This window comes from Leptonychotes weddellii, chromosome 10 (genome assembly GCF_054177405.1).
Source record: "Leptonychotes weddellii isolate Sample4059 chromosome 10, ASM5417740v2, whole genome shotgun sequence".
Lineage (NCBI taxonomy): Eukaryota > Metazoa > Chordata > Mammalia > Carnivora > Phocidae > Leptonychotes > Leptonychotes weddellii.
In genome coordinates, this window is record NC_138378.1 from 64,296,624 (window position 1) to 64,316,586 (window position 19,963).

Sequence of the window (19,963 nt, forward strand, 5' to 3'; positions counted from 1 at the left end):
TTGTTAAAAATTCCGTTTCTCATTGTAGAATACAGAGGTGGGTCAGGATAGAATCCAAGTAAATCTCTAAGAAGGATTAGTAAAGAAATAACCAGGGTGCTGTAGAAGTGTAAGACAACAGGGCTTTAGAGGTCACCCCCTAAGACTTTTGCTTCTGTTTTGTTGACCCTGTCTCTACTCTACTCCAACTAACAAAATTACTTGTTGATTAAATAATTCAGTAGCTGTCCAAGGTGTCCTATTCTCTTGTGATAGGTAAACACATGAATTTAGAAAGCAGTTTCCAGTGTTGATTTTACAGAAATAATGAGAGAGTAATGAAATCATTTTAGAAACTTTATCAGCTTTGATTGGTTTGATTTGGATACATGTTACTTTCCTACCAAAAATGATGGTTCCTCATACATGTCTGTGCATATGTCTGTATATAGGTATGAACCTGAGTAGGTGTATGTGTGCATACACATGTATGAGTGGGAGTAAATGCAAGCTAGGCAAGAAAGGGGGCGTCAAGCTGTCAGAGGTAGATTTCTGAGGTTTCTTTTAACAACCTCTTTTAGAATGTCCTTTTCTCTTTTAGATGAGGTGTCTTCTGATATCACAAACTGCTCAGGAAAGAGCATGGATAAGGACAGAAAACCGTCTTACATAATAATCTCTCTTCAGGCCTCAAATTATGAAACACAGTGATTAGAAAAAAATTCATTAGTGGGTTTAGTAAAGTTAAATTGATGCCAGATACCTCAATTGCTCCTGTATTTTGGGAGAATAATTAGAGTTGAACTAATTCTCTAAGAAGCCTCTTCAACAATAGTTTAAGGGATTCAACAGCAGACTCTGAAAAACAGACATACTGCTCTTCATAATTAATACTGGGTAAAAATTTGGTAATTTTTGGTAAAAAATTACTTTTTACCAAAATACTGAGATATTTAAGTTTTTTACCAGATAGTAAAAATGTCAACCATGATTTAATGGCATGCTCATTTGTGAATGTATGTATGACAGGAGAACTCTGCTGCAAAATATTTCGCAAGTAAAATCTAACTAATCACCATTGAACAAAAGATCTTGATTGTGATAGACCTGGTTTCCAGGGAGGACACTGAATAGAACTCCATGAGTTGTTTCCCATTTTGGATCATGTTCTACACCTCCACTCAAGGGAGCAGGAGTAGATTCCTTACAGCACACATAGCTGTTTAGGGTGCAAAATTTGTTTCATTACAGTTGCTGGAACTTTTTGGGATTTAACTATATGCACAATGGCAGTTTCAATTCCTCATGATTCTTATTTTAGCTGGACATACATAAAAGCTATACAAACAGCTTTTGCAGATGTCTCTGGTTCCATTCCCTACTTGACACTCTTATTTCATCTACAGTTCAAGTATAAGCTAGTTATTAGCTCCCCAGGGGCCCTCACCTCAGTAAGCTGGGTTCTTTCTTCCTGGGCCCCTGGGATCCACGGATTTTCTTCTCACCTCCCAAGCAACTCAGCTCTTCCTACCTTGGGACCAGATCAGAACTGTACTTCTTTAAGTCACCTACACCCACCTAAGTGACTTTCCTGGATTCTACCCTTCAGCATTTGAACAAAGTTGACTTAAAAAGGATAATTTCTGGCTGGTAGTTGAGGAAAATGAACAAGATGGATTGCTCTGATCCTTTCTTCCTTTCTTACTCTTATTTTTGAGAGCTTTATCAAGTGCCTTGAGCTTGTTCACAATATCAGAGGGTTTACATAAATATTTTCCAGCCTTATGATTATGTCACTTCAAATATCATAAATATTAACATTTCCCCCAAACAACTGTATTTTCATTACTCACCATTAGATTTCTGAGGAATTATATATTTGATACAAAGAGGCATTCACTAGTTAAATGACTTGTCAGAAAGTAACAACAACAAAAAAAATCTAGTATTTCCAGTTACTAGTTTTGCTCTAGGGATAATAGAAACCTGTTTATTCACCAGTGTTTATTAAAAACCTAATAATCTAGGATATAAAGAATAGACTTTATAGCTCTTTTCAAGCTGCTTAAGCTTAAAATGGGAACAAGGTATCTAAGACCCCAATTATTAATGAGAAATTTGATAACATATAGTTGGAAGGCAGCTATGCTCACCACTATACCACCAACGCCGGCTATAACATATAGTTGGGAAATATACCTTATATCTGTATATTTGGTACTTAATAGCTCATTTACAAGGATGGATTTAGAACTCAGAGTAAACCTTAAGCCTGAGCTGATGCTTAAAAGCCATTCATTTATTCAATTAAACACACACACATGCACACAAAAAAATGCATTTGCTTAGTGTCTATTCAATAATAAATAAAACAGGACACCGTTCAGGAAGAAATTTAGACAGAGCTGGAGGAACATATTAGTATTTTGCTAGGGAGAGTTACTGAGGGTGGAACCAGTCATAGATGTTTGCTCTGTAGTGGCTCAGCGTTATGTGTACTTTCTGATTAGGTTTTCCTCCACCTCCACCTGTGCCTTTCCTCTTTAGCAATCCTATCAGCAGCACACTGTTTCTGGGGACTCTCCTGGGAAACCATTCTAGGGTAGAAGGAACACAATGCTGATTTTCACCTATTCTGCCTGGCTACACTATGATTACTTCCTCCACTGTTTGGATTTTAATTTTCTCATGACACCTCTCAACTTCCCCTCATCATTCTCTTCTAAATGGTCCATTCCAGGGGCACCTGGCTGGCTTAGTGGTTAAATGTCTGCCTTCAGCTCAGGTCATGATCCTGGGGTCCTGGGATTGAGCCCTGAGTCAGGCTCCCTGCTCGGTGGGAAGCCTGCTTCTCCCTCTCCCTCTACCTGCAGCTTCGGCAGCTTGTGCTTGAGCTCTCTCTCTCTCCGTCAAATAAATAAATGAAATCTTTTTTTAAAAAATGGTCCATTCCAGGGAGGAACCAAACTTTTGTTCTTGACCACATTTCTGGGGACATGTTTTTTGTTTTTGTTTTTTCTGTCCAAATATAGATTTCAGTAAATTGGAAGGATACCTGTATCACACATTGGTGATAGTTTTGGCAGTTCGGTTATGCACTTCTTGTGATGTCCCGTGTGTTACTTTGCTGGACTGTTGTTGGTTTCTTTTATTGCTTTTTGATAACTGAGGGGTCAATGATGCCAAGCTCCCTAAGGACAATGACCACTCCTTCCTTCCACTTTGATTTTATCAAAATGCCTCACAACAGAAAGTAGTTCTCAAACTTGATTGAGTTTGTTGAGCACTAACTAAATGCGTTTGTGTTCTGTTTGATCAATTTCACTTGTGGTATTGCTTGGTACCCTTGACTAGGACAGATGCAAAATTATTTGAAAAGTAGTTCAAGGTTTAAAAATTGATTTTGCCCAAATCTTAAGTTTTTCAGTCTATTTAGTACACATTTACATAACATTGATTCACTGTCTCTCCCTCCTTTGAATCTGTTGTCATATGAAATTGACAGCAATAAGCTGTCCATGCTGCTGCTGGTATCTTGCCACTCAGTCTTCCTTTCATGTCATTTCTTCACTTCATCTTTATTAAATGTTTACAAATCAGTTAGGTTCAAGCTACAAGCCTGAAATTGTGGCTAAATGCTTGCAATGACAGCTGTGGTTTTCTGCCAATATTTGAATGCAGTTTTCTTGATCAGTTTTGTTTTTTAGTGTGCAATTTACAGTTACCTCCTGGAAAAAGAAGCATGCTAATGGATTTCAGATGTGGCATGAATTACTTATTTGTACATTCGTGCAAAATCAAACACATTTGGGACAAATTTTGTTTACTCTTTGGTTTCAAAGAATAGAATTGTGCCAGTAATTCAGCAAGTGTAAAGGCAATCCTTACAAATGAGGCAACTTGTTGATTTCAAAGAGTACGGTTTGAGACTTTCTGCTGGAGAAAGAAATAATGAGCCAGTAACCAGTGCACATTCCTGAAGTTACCCAGGCTTGCAATGCTACTGTCATCTGCTTCTTTTTGCTGCTACAGGGAGAGGGAAATTCATTCCACAGATTAAGTGTTAATTAGTGTTAACGAGAATCTTGTCTTTGATGAGAAGTAAATCCTTGATCAAGTTTAAATTGAACAGAAGACACTATGGGAACACTCTTCTAATATCTGATGATATTCACAGACTCTAAATAGAATGAGATGTTAGCTGGGCATCTGGTAGTGGAAGGGTCTCCTATCACTTTGGTAAATGAAAGATGCTTTAAGGCCAAGGTCCTCATTTGTGACTCTGCATGAACTAAACCTCCAGACAGTATTATCTCATCTCACCAGTTTGTGCTGTGAGCGTAAGGAGGATGCCTATAGAAGGTATGAGTATCTCTTAGCACCAACCATTACCATAGCCAGAGCAGAACTTAGAGTTTCACCAACTGACAATTTAAGGACTGCTATGGTATTTCACATTTGCAGGTTTATAGAGAGATGCAAGGTCTCTTGTTTCCTTCTTTAGATGCTTCCTTTTCCTCTAGACTGCACATATCATACCCTGCTAACTAGGACTCATGACCGCTCATGTTTAAGAATCAGAGTACTGGTGATGACAATAAGAAAGGTGAGAGAAGTAAAATAGAATATTCTATCCTAGAAACAGAATATATATATTTTTGATGGTTTCTTTTTCCTACTTCACATTTTCCATGTAAAGTATTATGACCCTACCCTCTGATTTTTGTAGCTGAATGCAATTTTCTGATGTTAAGGTTAAGTTGGGTCATTGGTTCTCAAACTTGAACACCCATCAAAATCATAGGATTGTTAAAACATAGATTGTTGGGTGTCATCCCCAGAGTTTCTGATTCAGTAGGTCTGACGGGACCCAGGAATTAGCATTTCTAATAAATTACTGGATAATGCTAATGCTTCTAGTCTAGGGACCACACTCTATGACATCATAGAGTTACGTGGTTATACAGCATAGTCTTTTGTTGCAGAAGTGTGATCATACTGACCTCTTTCATCCTTTCACCTCAAATAGGTGCCATTCAATTTTTATGAAGCAATTTTAAGGACACTTCTTGAGTGTGCATGAATCAGATACATATACATACTGTTCACAAATGTATATTAGAAATAAGTCTTTTTTTTTTTAAGATTTATTTATTTATTTGAGAGAGAACAAGACAGCACTTGTGCGTGAGGAAGGGGGAGGAGCTGAGGGAGAGGAAGAAAATCTCAAGCAGATTCCCCACTGAGCTCGGAGCCTGAACTGGGGCTTGATCTCATGACCCTGAGATCATGACCTGAGCTGAAACCAAGAGTCCCCGACTGAGCCACCCAGGCGCCTGTATTAGAAATGTCTTAACTAGGCATTCAGTGACTATAGTATTTGGGAAAGTAAATTACGAAACTGTGCTAGATTTTTCAGGAGAAAATCAATTACTTCTATTGCACTGCATCAGCTTATTTAAAAAGTAATTAAGTTATCCCTATAAACTGGACCCCCATTTATTTACATGACTTTAGAGAATTTTTAGATACTCAAAGGCAATTAACAACTAAAAACAATGAAAAGCAGTAAGCAGGCTAAATACCCATTTTCCTTTCTGCTTGAAGTATTCATTTCTGTTAATATCATAATTTACTCAATTATAGTCTTCCTTTTGCAAAATATCTATTTTCTGAGATCAGAGTTCTTCACTGGGTTGTATAATTATACATAACAAAAATTAGGCATTTCCTCACAAAACTAACCAAAGCAATGAGAAACCCTAATGACATTAGTGAGGATCAAAAAAAAAAAAAAAGGGTAGTGTTTGAAAGCTCTTTTGTTATGACAATGCCAGGTATGTTAAGCCACTTGATTAAACTATAATTTATAAATCCTCTTTTGGATATGAGATCATTTAAATTTCAAATGAAAGAAGTCAAAGAAAGACGTCCCTAGCATCTGAGAATCTGTACATGTTAGTTCAAGTTTCTTTTTAAAAGTAGATGTATAGATAATAACTTCTTTCCTTTTCAAAATAGTATTTTAGTTATCCTTATGTTTATAAAGAAATGTGCAAAAGATAATAGGTGATACCCAACAGCATAGAGCTTTTTAAACCCTGAACATAATTTTTTTTTGTTCCTTTAGGCTGTATAAAAAAGCAATTTTTTTTCTTTAGCTTTTTTAGTTGCTCCTGAATCACAGATAATAGTGATAAAAATGAAATCATTTAAAATACAGCTAATTTTAAAAAAAATTTGACAAACAAAACTTTATAGTTGAAGCATGATATTTAATTTGGCTGTGTGGTACATTTTTTCCTAGCAGAAATGTGGAAAAATGAGCTATCTATGTTATGACATGTATCTAAGTATGTAGGTGCTAATGTCTAGGTATTCTGTACGTGCAAAGTCTAGAACAATGTGGAAACCAGCTTATTGACAAACTGGCAAGTGGGATCCTGACAACGGCAAAGAAAGGCTATGTCCAGGTACTTAAAAATCAGTGAAGATTCGTTTTTGAAAGTTCAAAACAAATTAAAAGAACAAATTTCACTGGACAAACAATGCCCTAACCTGAAAAAATGGCTTTAACGTTGAGACTTTCTCACTCTTGGCTGTGAGGTGCAAGAGATTCCATTATTGGGGGTGTGCTAGGGTGATCAACCAACCCATTTGCTCAGGACTGAGGCATTTCTGGGAATGCGGGGCTTTCAGTTTTCGAACCAGGATAGTCTTGGGTAAACAGAGACAGTTGGAAACCCTAGTTTGTGTTTTCACATCTCTCAGTTATACCTTATATAATACAAGCCAGGTGCTGCACTTGGCTTGGCTCCATAATCATCTTCATTAGGCATTTGCATCAAGTTGATTTTTTCATGTTGCAGTTTCTTTGGCAACATGTAGTAATGATACCTGTAAATCCTGACTGGTTTTAGTAATGGCTTAATTATCAGCTATACAAAATACTTTATGTTTAATTTTTTTGTAAGTTCAATTAAGTAAACAAATTCCTTCAAATTGGGCAATTGATGCTTTCTCTTCTTACTTGCCAGTTCCCAAATGATTTTTTTTTCTACAAGAATGAGGTTTTTAGAAAGTTATATATGATTTTAAAAAATCCTTTCTTAACTTGAACTAGTGATTTTGAAATCCATTGCCTTTGAGGAAGATACACAGAGACTATGCAATAAAGTTGTAGAAAAATAAAGTGATCCATTAATGGGTTATAATATATTTCCCATTCAGTCACCTCCCTTTTGGAGCAGATGAATATCTGTTGTCTTTTACATAGATGATAGCTCATAGAGAAATGATTTCTAAACCTTTATTTATACATGACTCCAGGTATGGGACAATAAAATGATATTCATGTAATTTTTATAGCTGCCAAGGATGGCGCCTGTCATTTGAAATTCTCAGTGCAAATTGCTCCCCTAGTATCAGCCATGGTTGGCAAAAATTGTCTGAAAAAACTTCCTCAGTGTGAATTGATATTTGGATGTAATGTTGCTTTTTAAACTTCTTCCTTTTGAACAAAATTGAAAAATTCTGGACAAATACATGAAAAGGAGTAAAAAAAAAATCATGTTTTCACTGAATGTTAAAACACAGACAGTTGGTTAAAAGTATATTTATAAAATAGGGGTGCCTGGGTGGCTCATTCAGTTAAGCATCTGACTCTTGATTTTGGCTCAGGTTGTGATCTCAGGGTTATGATATCGAGCCCTGAGTGGGGCTCCATGCTCAGGGGGAGTTTGCTTGATTCTCTCTCTGCCCTCCCCCACCCCTGCTCTCTTTATCTCTCTCTCTAAAAATAAATGAAATCTTTAAAAATATATTTATAAAATAGAATACACTTAAAATATCTACTGGTATTTAAATTATTAGGCGCCATCTGTAACTGGTAATAGTGTGTTCAAAGGTACAATTGACTTTAACAATGAAGCACAGTACAGATTTCAGCCATTACATAAAAAATGTCCTCAGCTTTAGGTTATGTAATGATAAACTGTACCTGTTGAAAAATATATGTGGAAAAAAGAAATAATTTTAATACAGATATGACTCATCTGCAGGCATTCATTTATTCTGATCCAGCAACCATGGTAAATGTGTTTGGATTACTGGGCATAGTATGAAACATTTAAAAGGGAGTGGAGATCTCTTTTAAAACAGAAGGCTCTTCAAACTCCACAATGATGTCAGAAATATAAGTCCTTGGAGCACATTATTGTTTTAAGCAGAGGTCCCCGCACTTTCACATTGGTTATAAAACATTATTTTGTGCTGCTGGCCTGGAATGAGAATGTCATGCATCTGCAGGCAATTAGAAGAAGCTGGACTGCATGTTTGATTAGCTCAATAATAAACGGGCATAAGTGTGACTCCACTTATGTTAGTCAGATTCCCTAGACAGATTATCCTGTTGTTATCATATGAAATAACCCCCTTTTATCAACAATTAAGTAAATCCACATTTATGGGCACTTTGCAAAATTGTGAGGTGGGAAGAAATCCAACTTAAGCCTTAAGTCATCCAAAAAACTTTTAACCCTGCTTTCAATGATACAGACCCCAATCCCAAGTTTTAGAAATTGGTTGAATTATGTAGAACAGTTGGGTTAGAAATACCCTGTGTGCACACAATCAGTTAAGTATGTTTTTAGCATCTATCGTAAGCAAGGCATTTAATAGTTTTAGCTTATAACTAAAGAAAAAAGTTCTCACAGAAGAATTACAAATGTTTTAATCTGTGAAAAGTAATTTTGTAAGGTAGTTCTAAATCTTTTTAAGAAAAATTAAATAGGATTTCATTTTTATTATTCACATTTTATTATACAGTTTCTACTATAACCAATGAATGTTGTAAGTCTTGAATATGCTCTATCCTAGAACTTCTTCATTCAGTTCTAGGCATTGTTCTTGAATTCAACCACAATCATCAATGATAGACTATAAGCCACTTTGGGAAATGACCCATTCATTTATCTGTTTTTTTTTCTCCTCAGTACCATTAAAATATACATCTGAAGCATGAAAAATAATTCAGTATATAAAAGTCAATACTTAAAAAAATTCCAGCATAACTTTCCAGTTTCAGGAAAAATACCACCAAACCTTCCAATCCAACTATATATTTAAATAACACAATTAAAAGTTGCTATCTTAAATAAACTCACGATACTTTTTATCAATATTCACTCACATATACATAAAGTAACTTCATGAGCCTATCTCTTTGACATAATCCTTAAATTAAATATCGGAATATCAAGCAGATGCTGAAGCATTCATCATCATTATTGGAATTCTGACTCATGACAGTAACACGAAACAGATGCTAATATGATGCGCCCTCTGAAAAGTGACACCATCACGGCATGGGTTAGCTCTTGATGTGGGGTACTTAAAAATTTGAACACAAAATATAAAATAATAAAAGTCAGGGCATGATGGGTGTCCTTCATATATAAGCCATTTGAACTCTATCTCATACAGAAAATAAAACTCAAAACTGGCACATAAAGGGCAGCATCTCAGGGCAACAGAAGATGCTTCTTTCACTTAATGCAGCAGTTAGGTGGTCCTGATTGAACCCCTCAGTGTTGAGGGAGGCAGATGCTGTTGTCCTCACTCATGAGCAGGTAGAAGGTTAGAAACTCCTGGACCCTTTCCACTGGCCAATGTGTACCAGGCACCTGTGGTGTAATATGGGATCTACTCTGTCAGCCCCTGGCAGTGCAAAAGGAGTCTGGGGCTCCTATGGCCCAGCTCAGTAACGAGCTCCACACCAGGCAGATCTGAAAGGGTTTGCTAAGTAGGAAAATGGAAACAAAATCTCTTAGCACAGTCCAGTTAGCTAATATCCTACACATCTTCAAAGCCCAAGATTCTTATCATTTTGCTAGCATGAGTCTACTGTTTCTAGAACACACAATGATGTGTGTACTCCTTGTGAAAATAAACAGAAAAACCCAAGCAGATGGTGCCATGGTGCAAGAGATATAAGCAAAACGTACTCAGATGAGAACTTAAAAAGACATAAATGTGAGTGGGGGAGATGCCCCCAAAGGTAACAAGAAACAGAAGTCCCATTTCTTTATTCCTCAGTAAGAAAAATAAATCAGTGGCAAGTTCAATGAAAAGAAAGCTTGAGAACCCAAACGAGGACATTTAGGGAGTAGCTTGACAGTACAATTTCAAAGTCCAAATGAATAATCTGGCTGTTCCTTCTGAGAGCTGTGACCCTGGCTCTGCCTGCCTGGGTTTGAAAGCGAGTTCTACTCTCAGCACCTGTGTGACCCCTGGTTCCCAAAGTTGGCTGCACCCTGGAACCACGTGGGGAGCTTTAAAAAATATGGATGCCCAGAACCACCCACCCACCCCCGCCCCCCCAGACTTACTTAATTGGGCTGGGGTGTGGCTTGGATATGGAGAAGTTTTTTTTTTTTTTAATTAAGATTTTTATTTATTTATTTGACAGAGAGAGACACAGCGAGAAAGGGAACACAAGCAGGGGGAGTGGGAGAGGGAGAAGCAGGCTCCCCGCGGAGCAGGGAGCCCGACGCGGGGCTCGATCCCAGGACCCTGGGATCATGACCCGAGCCGAAGGCAGACGCTCAACGACTGAGCCACCCAGGTGCCCCGATATGGAGAAGTTTTAAAAGCTCCCAAGTGACTGTAGATAGGTGCCACTACGATTGAGAACCACTGTGCCGCGGCTTCCTCATTTGCAAAATGAGGACCATACAGGCAGCAACCCCCTTTTAGGGTTTTTGCCATGATTAAATGATAATTCAGTCAAAGCCCTCAGCACAGTGTGTGGCGTGTGGGAAGCTCTCGGTAAACGTGAGCTGTTACCATCATCACCACGAGGTGCACTTGGACAAGAACATTCTCATTAGCATAGTAAGTCCTGCTTACCTTGGCACACGTTATGCTCACTCTGTTCGTAGCCTGTTGCACACTGGATCCGGTGAGAAGGGTTGGCAGGGATGCGCTGAGCGTCCGCTGGGTTCCTACGGATGACAAAGTTATTTCGGCCAGTCTGCACTTCCGGGCCTGCCACCGCAGCTGCACTGGCAACGAAGCCGCCCCCGGGCATCACTCCACTGGCTGCCATGCCGGTGGCCGCCACGCCCCCGGCGCCTGTCCCCGACGTGGCAGCTGCATTGGCCGCTGCACCCACGCCTTCCGCGGCGGGTGTTTCTTGCTGAGGTTGTTCATTATTGACAATAATCTGGGCTGTTTTAGGAAGGCAGAGGTATCCTCCATAGTGGTTGACACATTTCATTCCACCTTTGCAAGCGTCTGGAACAATGTCACATTCATCAATATCTGCGGTCGACAATAAAATAAATCAGGGATCTTAGAGGGAACTCTGAACATGTAAATATATGCTCATGCCTTTTTGATAGATACAAACAGGACAGCAAGAGTGACATGAGATGGAGACAGAAAGCTATGTTCAGAAGGGAAGTCTTTGAAGTTGGCTCACCTTTGCACTGCTGTCTTACAGGATCCCACTCATATCCATCTGTGCATTGCTGTGAAGAAAACATCAAAGATGTGACCAGGAGACAGTTAATTGGTGTATCCACTTCCTAAGAAGTCACTCTAAAAGCTTCATTCCTATGGCAACAATCCTTGCTCTAGAGTCCTAGATAGATGATGAGATGGGTAGTTTAACATTCCCTAGATTTTCTCCTTCCTTCCTTCCTTCCTTCCTTCCTTCCTTCCTTCCTTCCTTCCTTCCTTCCTTCCTTCCTTCCTTCCTCCCTCCCTCCTTCCCTCCCTTCCTTCCCTCCCTTCCTTCCTTCCCTCCTTCCTTCCTACAAATCTGTGCATTGGACCACTTCAGGGCTCCCTTCTCAATCACCAGCTGCCTCAACTCTTGTGTTGTATTTGGTACAGGTGCACATCACCATCTCGGAATTCTTTTCTTGGTCTCAATACTGATCTTCTCTAATCTCTCTGAATGACCGCTTTTGCTTTATTTGCCCTTCTTCCACATTATAAATTTTACCACCACCACCACCACCAACAACAAAAACAAGTTCCTTTTTTCAGCCCTTGACTCTTCCCCTCCTCTCTCAATTCTCTTGGAGCATTCCAGCACCTGCCTTTCCTTATTCCTGTTCAGCTGAGTCCCAAGCCTCCCACTCACACCCTGGCCTGCCTCCTAGCTTTAACTCCTACCAGTCCTCTCTAGTTCACTTACTAAATAAACCATCTGCTGAGTACCTTCTCCTACTGGGCACCATTCTAGTCCCTGGGCATGCAAAAGGTCATGAAGACCTTGTCCTTGTCCTCAAGTGGCTCACAGATCACAAGAGGAGACAGACAGGTAGACAAGTTGGAGCAAGATGTCAGGTGCTGTGACACAAGCATGTATGTGCAAAGAGTGATGGACTCTGCCCAGGGCTGTGTGTGGGCATGACAGGGTGGAAGAGAAGGCTTTATGGGGGAGGCTACAAGTGAATTGGGCCTTAGAGGCTCTTTCCAGGGGAATGTGGGAATCCTAGGATGAGGGACCACGTGAGCAAAGGTGCAACACTGTTAAAGAGAGAAAGAGCTGCAAGTAGTCTGAGTGGGGGGGATGCAGTTAGAGGGACAGGCAGGAACCAATTCCTACCTTGAATGTCAGTGAATCTCAAGCTTTATGATCAAGCCTAAGAGTCACCCAGGGTGCTTGTTAAAATGCTGACCCAAAGGATCGGATTCTGGAGGTCTGGGTAGGAGGCTTGGAATCTGAATTCCTAACAAGCATCCCAGGTGATTCTGACACAGGTTGCCTATAAGCTACTTCTTGAGAAATGCCACTATATGTGATAAGAGGCCCCTGAAGAATTTTATTTATTTATTTTTTTCCCTGAAGCATTTTTAAGCTCAGGAAAATATGTGACCAGATGCAGATTTGAGGAAGATGCTGCAGGAAAGATTGAGCAAAAGTAGAGTGAACAAACAAATACACTTGAATTTTTTTAATAGAGCTGAGAGTTGCTTATGCACACAACAGATGCTTGGCAAGTAAATAGCTGAATGGAGACAGAGAGCTCAGTTTAAATATTTTAGCGATATCTGAAACTTCACAGGGCGAAAACTAAACTCACTTTATCTCCTAAGCTAATTCTTTCTAGTTTCTCCAACCTGTCCAAGGCACCACCACCTTTCTTAGGACCTCGGATTATAACTGTAACATCCACACTGACTTTTCCACTTATTTTCTTTCAAGCTCTCCTGACTTCGTGTCCATTTCTGTATCTACCACATTGGTATAAGCTTTCCTGACTTCATGAATAGGCAAGGCTGTTTGGCTGTCCTCCATATCACTGTGTGCTGCACACAGCCTCCATGACAATCCTTCTTGCTCTCTTGATTATGTTACTCCTACATTTAAGAGCTCACACTGACTTGCAGACCTCTCAACTCCCAATTCTGCCATCTCCAGGTTCCCCCCACTACCCAGCACCAGCCCATCTAAGCTTGTCATCTCCTCAACTTGTCTTGGTTGTTTTTATCTCTAGACTTTGATCATGTCACTTTCTCTGACTCAGGTGCCTCTTCAGCCTTTCTAGATTAATCTGACATCATTACTTCTTTCAAGATTCAGCACAGAACTCGACCTCTTCCAATATGCCAGTACTGACATTCCTTCCTTGCTTTTCTGTATCTTTAGCAACTTGTATAATCAGCATAATTATAATATTTGTACTTGCTTATAAACTTTGTAGTTCTCAACAGTATTTTCCCTGGGTAAATTCCCTGAGGTGAAGGTCTGAATTTTCTTAGTAAACAAATAACCTTGAATTCTTTTGCTGGTGGTAAGAACAGCTTATGCACATGGTAGCTACTTGGCAAATAAATGGCTGAATGGACCCTAACTTTAAAATGGAAGGAGTAGGGGCGCCTGGGTGGCTCAGTCGTTAAGCGTCTGCCTTCAGCTTAGGTCATGATCCCAGGGTCCTGGGAACGAGCCCCACATCCTGGGATCCCTGCTTAGCGGGAAACATGCTTCTCCCTCTCTCACTCCCCTTGCTTGTGTTCCTTCTCTTGCTGTGTCTCTCTCTGTCAAATAAATAAATAAAATCTTTAAAAAAAATAAAATGGAAGGGGTATATGAGGCTGTCTTGTGAATATGAGCTCAACCTTCCAAAAAGCATCTTTCAAGCCAGGCGCAATGACAGTTCACTGAATAATCTGTATGCTAACTAGAGAAGACATGCAGATTGGTTTGGGTATTTAGTTCCAGTACATTTAACATGGATCTACTATTAAACAAGCCTAGACTGAGTTTAGCTTCACCACTTGCTGGCTGTGTGGCCTTCAGCAAGTTAGATACTCTCTCTGATCTTCAGTTCTACTATTGGTGAAAGGAAGATGATACCACTTACCTAAACCTTTGCTGTGAAAATGAAAGGAGATAGTGTCCCCACAATGGGGTACTCACAAAGTAGTTACATCTTATTCTTTAACCATGAATTATTAGGCATACACAGTTCAAGAGAGAATAGGCCTAATTTTAGAACAAAAAGGATGTCATATCTGGAAAATCTGCTATAATAATAATGATCCCTAGTTAGTGGTTTAAAACTCTAGTGTTTAATCCACAGGGATCTTTCTCTGCTAAAGATGAATGTGATTTAGTTGATGAACCAAGGAGAAGGGGGTATAAACAAGCAATTGTAAAAGCAATAAAATATTTTATTGGATGACTATAAAAATGGGTAGTTAATTTAACTTTAGCTCCCTAAGAAGGTAGTAAGTTTAGCCTGAACAACAAAACATTCTCATTTGAAGATAAACAACACATGTATTCATTTCTCATGCTTTATTTATCTTCAGCAGAGGAAGCAACTACATTTATCATTAATTTAACAAAATATTTATGTGAAACCCTATTTGATTTATAGTTGATCTGAACAACAACAAGGAACATTTTCCAGATGAATACTAACATTCTGGGGATAATAGGATACCAAAAAGTGAGATAATGTTTATTATCAGTAATTGACATTAGCTCACTTTTAGGAGTTTTATTTTCAAAAATTTTTCACATTCTTTTGAGTAGGATTACTTCATTTTAAATTGGGAGCAAGTAGAAAAATATGTTTTTCATATTGTGATCCAGGACAAATGTCACTTGCCTCATGACACCGGTTAAAGACTAGAAAACACAAAACAAAATCAAACAAATAAAAAAAGAAAACAGAAAACGAGGTGCAAACAAACTCACTGGAAGTGAAGTAAGTACTGCCCTCTGTTCTCACCATATCCATTCCTGATAGTGGGATGGGTCAGATGATGTTTTCAATATTTTATTATACATTGGTTATATCCATGCAATCAACTAATTAATCAGATATTACTTGGAAATAATCAGATGCAATTAATTAGAAAATGCAAAATCAAATTTCACACAATGCATTTTAGGACCACTTTAGCCAATACTGCATCCTGGTAGCACAAATATTCTACCTGAAGGGCATTTATATGAATTATCAGTTATACTATAAATGAATATATAGCCTTTATAAATTCAATAAAGGCCACTTCATGAGAACATAAGTCACATATACAAATGATGTATGTACTTTTGTGATGTTTGATCTTATTTGACTTGTCTTACTCTGCAAATTTTGGTTTTAGCTGCACATATATAGGAATCCAGGCTTTCCAATTCCTTACCCTTATTAATGTATTGGATGTGTTGGAAACATGGAGCTTACTTTGGTTTTTGTTTTAAAGGGGTCTCCTTTTTCGGTCTTGCAAAAATCATTACATTTTGGTCCCTATCTCAACTGGTGATCTAAATGAACTTTTGGAGAGACCACGGGCAATTTAAACAAATCTTAAATGTGAACCGTACTAAAGCGTTGTTTAATTTATTACCCTCCACAGCCTACAGCCCACATACACTGGCAGGAGTGGATAAAGTCTCCCTTGTGTCACAGAATCCCGCTGAACGCACTTATCTCAAATTCCATCACCCCTTACCGTGTACGTGATGGTTTCTTCGGTGTCCTGTGACTCGACCAGCGCCAGAGTCAGCATAGTTAGGAAAAGGGCTTTCAACATCGTGAATCTCAAAGAAAACACAGGACAAACGGATGCTTAGTAATTGCTGCGGGGGGCAGGGCAATAACAAAACTTTAGCTGTGCCGTAATAAGCAGGGAAGGGCAGGAGGGAGAGGCTGAGGTTCCATCATACCCAATTTCCAATCTACTTGCTCATTCCCCCTCCCCCTCCTCAACCTACCCTGGGCCAAACGAGGCACCAAAAACTGTAAAAGGGCTGCAGAATTACATTTCACTTTACTCCATCCAGCTGCGCTGAACATATACAAAGGATATTCAGCCAGCATTTTATACTGCATCTACACAACAGGCTCCAGAAAGGGGTGGAAGGGAAAGAATAGAGGGTGATTAATTTCAAAGGAGATGGTGCATTTGTGTGTATGTGCGTGTGTGTGTATGAGAGAGAGAAACAGACATACAGACACACACACACACACACACAGAGGGGAGGTGGGGTTTAGCAAATCTCATATTCCTTGAACATTAAGGCTTTGCCTATATGCTCACCTCCGGCTAGTGAAGTTCCTCGCACAGCTCAGCAGAAATACCTGTGAATTAATATGAATTACCTTGGCCTCAAACTTTTTTTTTTTTTAACTAAACACCAAAACAAAACTCAAAGAGCAATCTCCTCCCCTAGTAGAATACCTGCCCTTCAGAGTTCCATCTCATATCCCCCAGAACAAACCCTCAAAGTGGCATTTCCATGCCGTTCTCTGCGCGCCGTTTTGTGTGAAAGCCCCAGGTTGTGTGAAGGAGCAACCCAAAGCGTCTGATTTTCTGTACCTTATCAGTCCCTTAGTACCCGACACGCTACCTTGAGGATCGGGCTGCCTAGAGCCAGAACCCGGGGACCACACCGCAGCCCGAGGTACTAGTTTCCAGGCGGCCGGCCTGGCTCCCCCGGGGAGGTGAGGTTCCCTTTTTTAAGTTAACAGGCTGCAGCCTCGGGAGCTGCTCTGCGCTCCCGCTTTTAGCCAGCTCCTGTGGAATCCAGTTGCGGCTTAAGTCTCGTACATTAGCCCCCTGAAACTTTCAAAACTTCGTTTAAGGGCAAAGCCCAGTCGGCTGATTGTCGGCGCGCACACACTTGCCCATCCAAACAGATGTCACCCTGGTACGCGCACATGCTGACAGATCGCATTCCGAGACCGCACACCTCCACCTCCCTCTCTGCCTGAGAGATCCTGCACAGTCTGGGGCAGTTCTCGGGTACCCTGCACCCCTGAGGTTACCCCACTTACTTCCCTGCGCGCGGCCCGGCGGGCACTGGGCGCGCCAGGGGCTCCTACCTGCGCGACTGCGCTGCTCTCCGGGCCTGGACAGCAAGGGGAGAGTGCAGGGGAGAGCAGCCCGGTGGGTCTGAACTGGCGAGGTCTGGCAGCGGCCGCGGCGGCAGGAGGAGGAGGAGGAGAAAGGGAGGGAAAGGGGGAGGGCGAAGGGGGGGCGGAGGAGAAAGCTGAGGGAGGCGCAAAGGCTGAGCCAGGAGCTGCAGGCCGGGCGGGAGAGCGTTCTGCGCAGCGGAGTCTGCGCCCCCTCCTCCGAGGGCCCTCGCTGCCGCGGCGCCTGCCCTCCTCTGCCAGCCCTTCACCCCAGTTCCCAGACACGCCGGAACCCCAGGCCGAAGATGGCATGCTTGGCATGTGAGGTCTTGGGTTTGAATCAGCCTTGGTGATGCTCCAGGCTTCAGGACGGTATCTCGTGCCCCGTAGAAGGAAAACATCTCTCCCAGAGAGCTGCTCAGGGTCCTGAGAAATTGCTTAAACATTTTTTTCCAATAAGTGAATCCTAGGACAGTTAATTAACCCCATTCATTGGACTGGTTCTTTTTGCCCTTTCTTTAAGATGATTTATTTATTTATTTATTTATTTATTTTTGTGTGGGGGAGGGTCTGCTTCCTCAAATGTAGAAAAAAGAGAATTCATTCAACAAATATTTTTGACCTACTATGTGCCAGGGTTGGCAATGGGCCAGGTATAGCTCATGTTAACAAAATTGTGAGGTCACGTTTGTTTTTGGTCTCAAAACCTCCCCTATTTATGGGCCCTTTTTTTTACCTACTGCTTCTCTTCTCTCCACTGGTTCACTTGCAGGAGTCCCCACTACTGGTCATTCAGAGTTGGGCATTTCATTTTCACCTTTCATACTAATGGTGGAATTTCGGGAATCTGGAGAGCAAAAAAATTTTTTTTCTGGCTTCTTCAAATCATACCACACAGATTGCTGTTATCTCCGAAGGCTCCAACTCTACAGTCAGATTAATAGTTTGCTTCTAAGGCAGTCATGTCTTTTAAGAAGCAAACAGCCAAATACAACTTCATGAATGAGACAATGTGCCAACTGAAGGTACTAAAGGACTTTGACCCCAAGCAGGAGACAGAGGCTGGGAGAGAGAGGATCAGCTCCTTCCCCTCTTCTGCTGGCCAATGGCGGAGAAGGTGGTAGACAGTGCAAGAGAGAGAGGCTGTTGGGTGGAGGCCTCTCTCCTTATCTCTGGGGTATGCAGTGGGTTGTCTAGACCTTGCCAGATTGGTTGCAAGCCACACAATATTGGGCAAGATCAAAAGAGCTTCCTGGCCCTGAAGCTTACATAAGTATGTGGGATTTTGCTAGTAGTATTGAAGATTTTTACTACTAAAATTCAAATAAGTTTGTTTTCCCAGTCTTAATGACCCCCAAACTTAAAAAAAAAAAAAAAAAGGAAACTTACCTTTTGTATGGTAAAAAGATCTGTCCAGACATTTTCTTCTTCTTCTTTTTTTAATTCTATCTCCAGCCCTCTGCCCAGAAAAAGTGGGTTGAAACTCCCAAATTTCTATCTCCAGCTGGGAACTCTTCCTGCCTGAATATCCAACTGCTGACATTGTTATCTTCATCTGTACACCTAATGGGCATTTCAAACTTACCAGGTCTGCTGAGTCTCACCCTTTCTCCCAGCCTACTCTATCCACCTGCTTCACCATCTTGATTAATAGCAATTTCATCTTTCCAGTTTGTTCAGCTCCAAAATCATGAGTCAACCTTGATTTCTCTTTTTCTCACACACCTTATATTCAATTCTTCAGAAAATTCTCTTGGCTCCATCTTCAAAATATATCCAGAATCAGACCACTGTTCATCACTTCTTTTGTTAACCCCTGGTCTGAGCAATCAGCATCTTCCACCTGGATTATTACGATAGCCTCCTGCAGTTTTTTTCTCAGCAGAAGTTCCTATAGATGGATCCTAGAGTAGGTATTCTTTTGTGTCTGGCTTCCCTCACTTAGCATGCTTCTGAGATGCATTCTTGTTCATTCCTTTTTATTGCTGAGTAGTATTCCAATGTATGGATATACCCTAACTTGTTTATCTGTTCACTTGTTGATAAATATTTGGACTGTTTATGAATAAAGCTGTCATGGGCATTCATGTAGAAATTTTTGTGTGGATGTATGTTTTCCTTTCTTTTAGGCAAATAGGAGAGGAACTGCTGGTTTATATGGTAAGGATATGTTTAACTTTAAAAGCAAACACCAAATTGTTTCCCAAAGTGACTGTACCATTTTACATTCCTACAAGCAACATGTGAGATCCCATTTGTTCCACATCCTTGCCAGTACCTGGTATTGTCAGTCATTTGTAGTGTTAGCTGTTTTGGTGGGTATATAAGTGGCATCTCATTGGTGATCTCATTTCTAATGATGTTGAGCATTTTTTATTTCTTTATTGTCCACCAATATATATTCTTTGTGAAAATCCCATTAAAATCATTTTTTAAAAGAGGGAGAGTGGGGAGCAGGGGGAGAGGGAGAGAGAGAATCTCAAGCAGGCTCCATGCCCAGTACAGAGCCTGACATGGGGCTCAATCTCACGACCCTGAGATCATGACCTGAGCCAAAATCAAGAGTTTGATACTTACCTGAATGAGCCACTCAGGCACCC

The 19,963-nt window shown here is 40.4% G+C and overlaps 1 protein-coding gene across 3 annotated transcripts in view; it reads right to left on the bottom strand.

Annotated features, from left to right (window-relative positions):
* The window catches only part of EFEMP1 (EGF-like fibulin extracellular matrix protein 1), a 59,003-nt gene extending 41,450 nt beyond the window's left edge, over positions 1–17,553 (bottom strand). The window contains exons 1-5 of one of the 3 annotated variants that reach the window (XM_031031025.2): positions 17,334–17,535; positions 16,549–16,589; positions 15,961–16,048; positions 11,462–11,510; positions 10,888–11,301 (exon numbers count right to left, since the gene is read on the bottom strand). In XM_031031025.2, the coding sequence (XP_030886885.1) occupies positions 10,888–11,301; positions 11,462–11,510; positions 15,961–16,041 (544 nt within the window). In that variant the 5' untranslated portion in view covers positions 16,042–16,048; positions 16,549–16,589; positions 17,334–17,535. Of the gene's footprint in view, positions 1–10,887; positions 11,302–11,461; positions 11,511–15,960; positions 16,049–16,548; positions 16,590–17,333 lie in introns of all 3 variants that reach the window. The other 2 variants (XM_006736103.3, XM_081833564.1) reach the window with 2 other exon arrangements.
* Between the last annotated feature and the right edge of the window lie 2,410 nt (positions 17,554–19,963).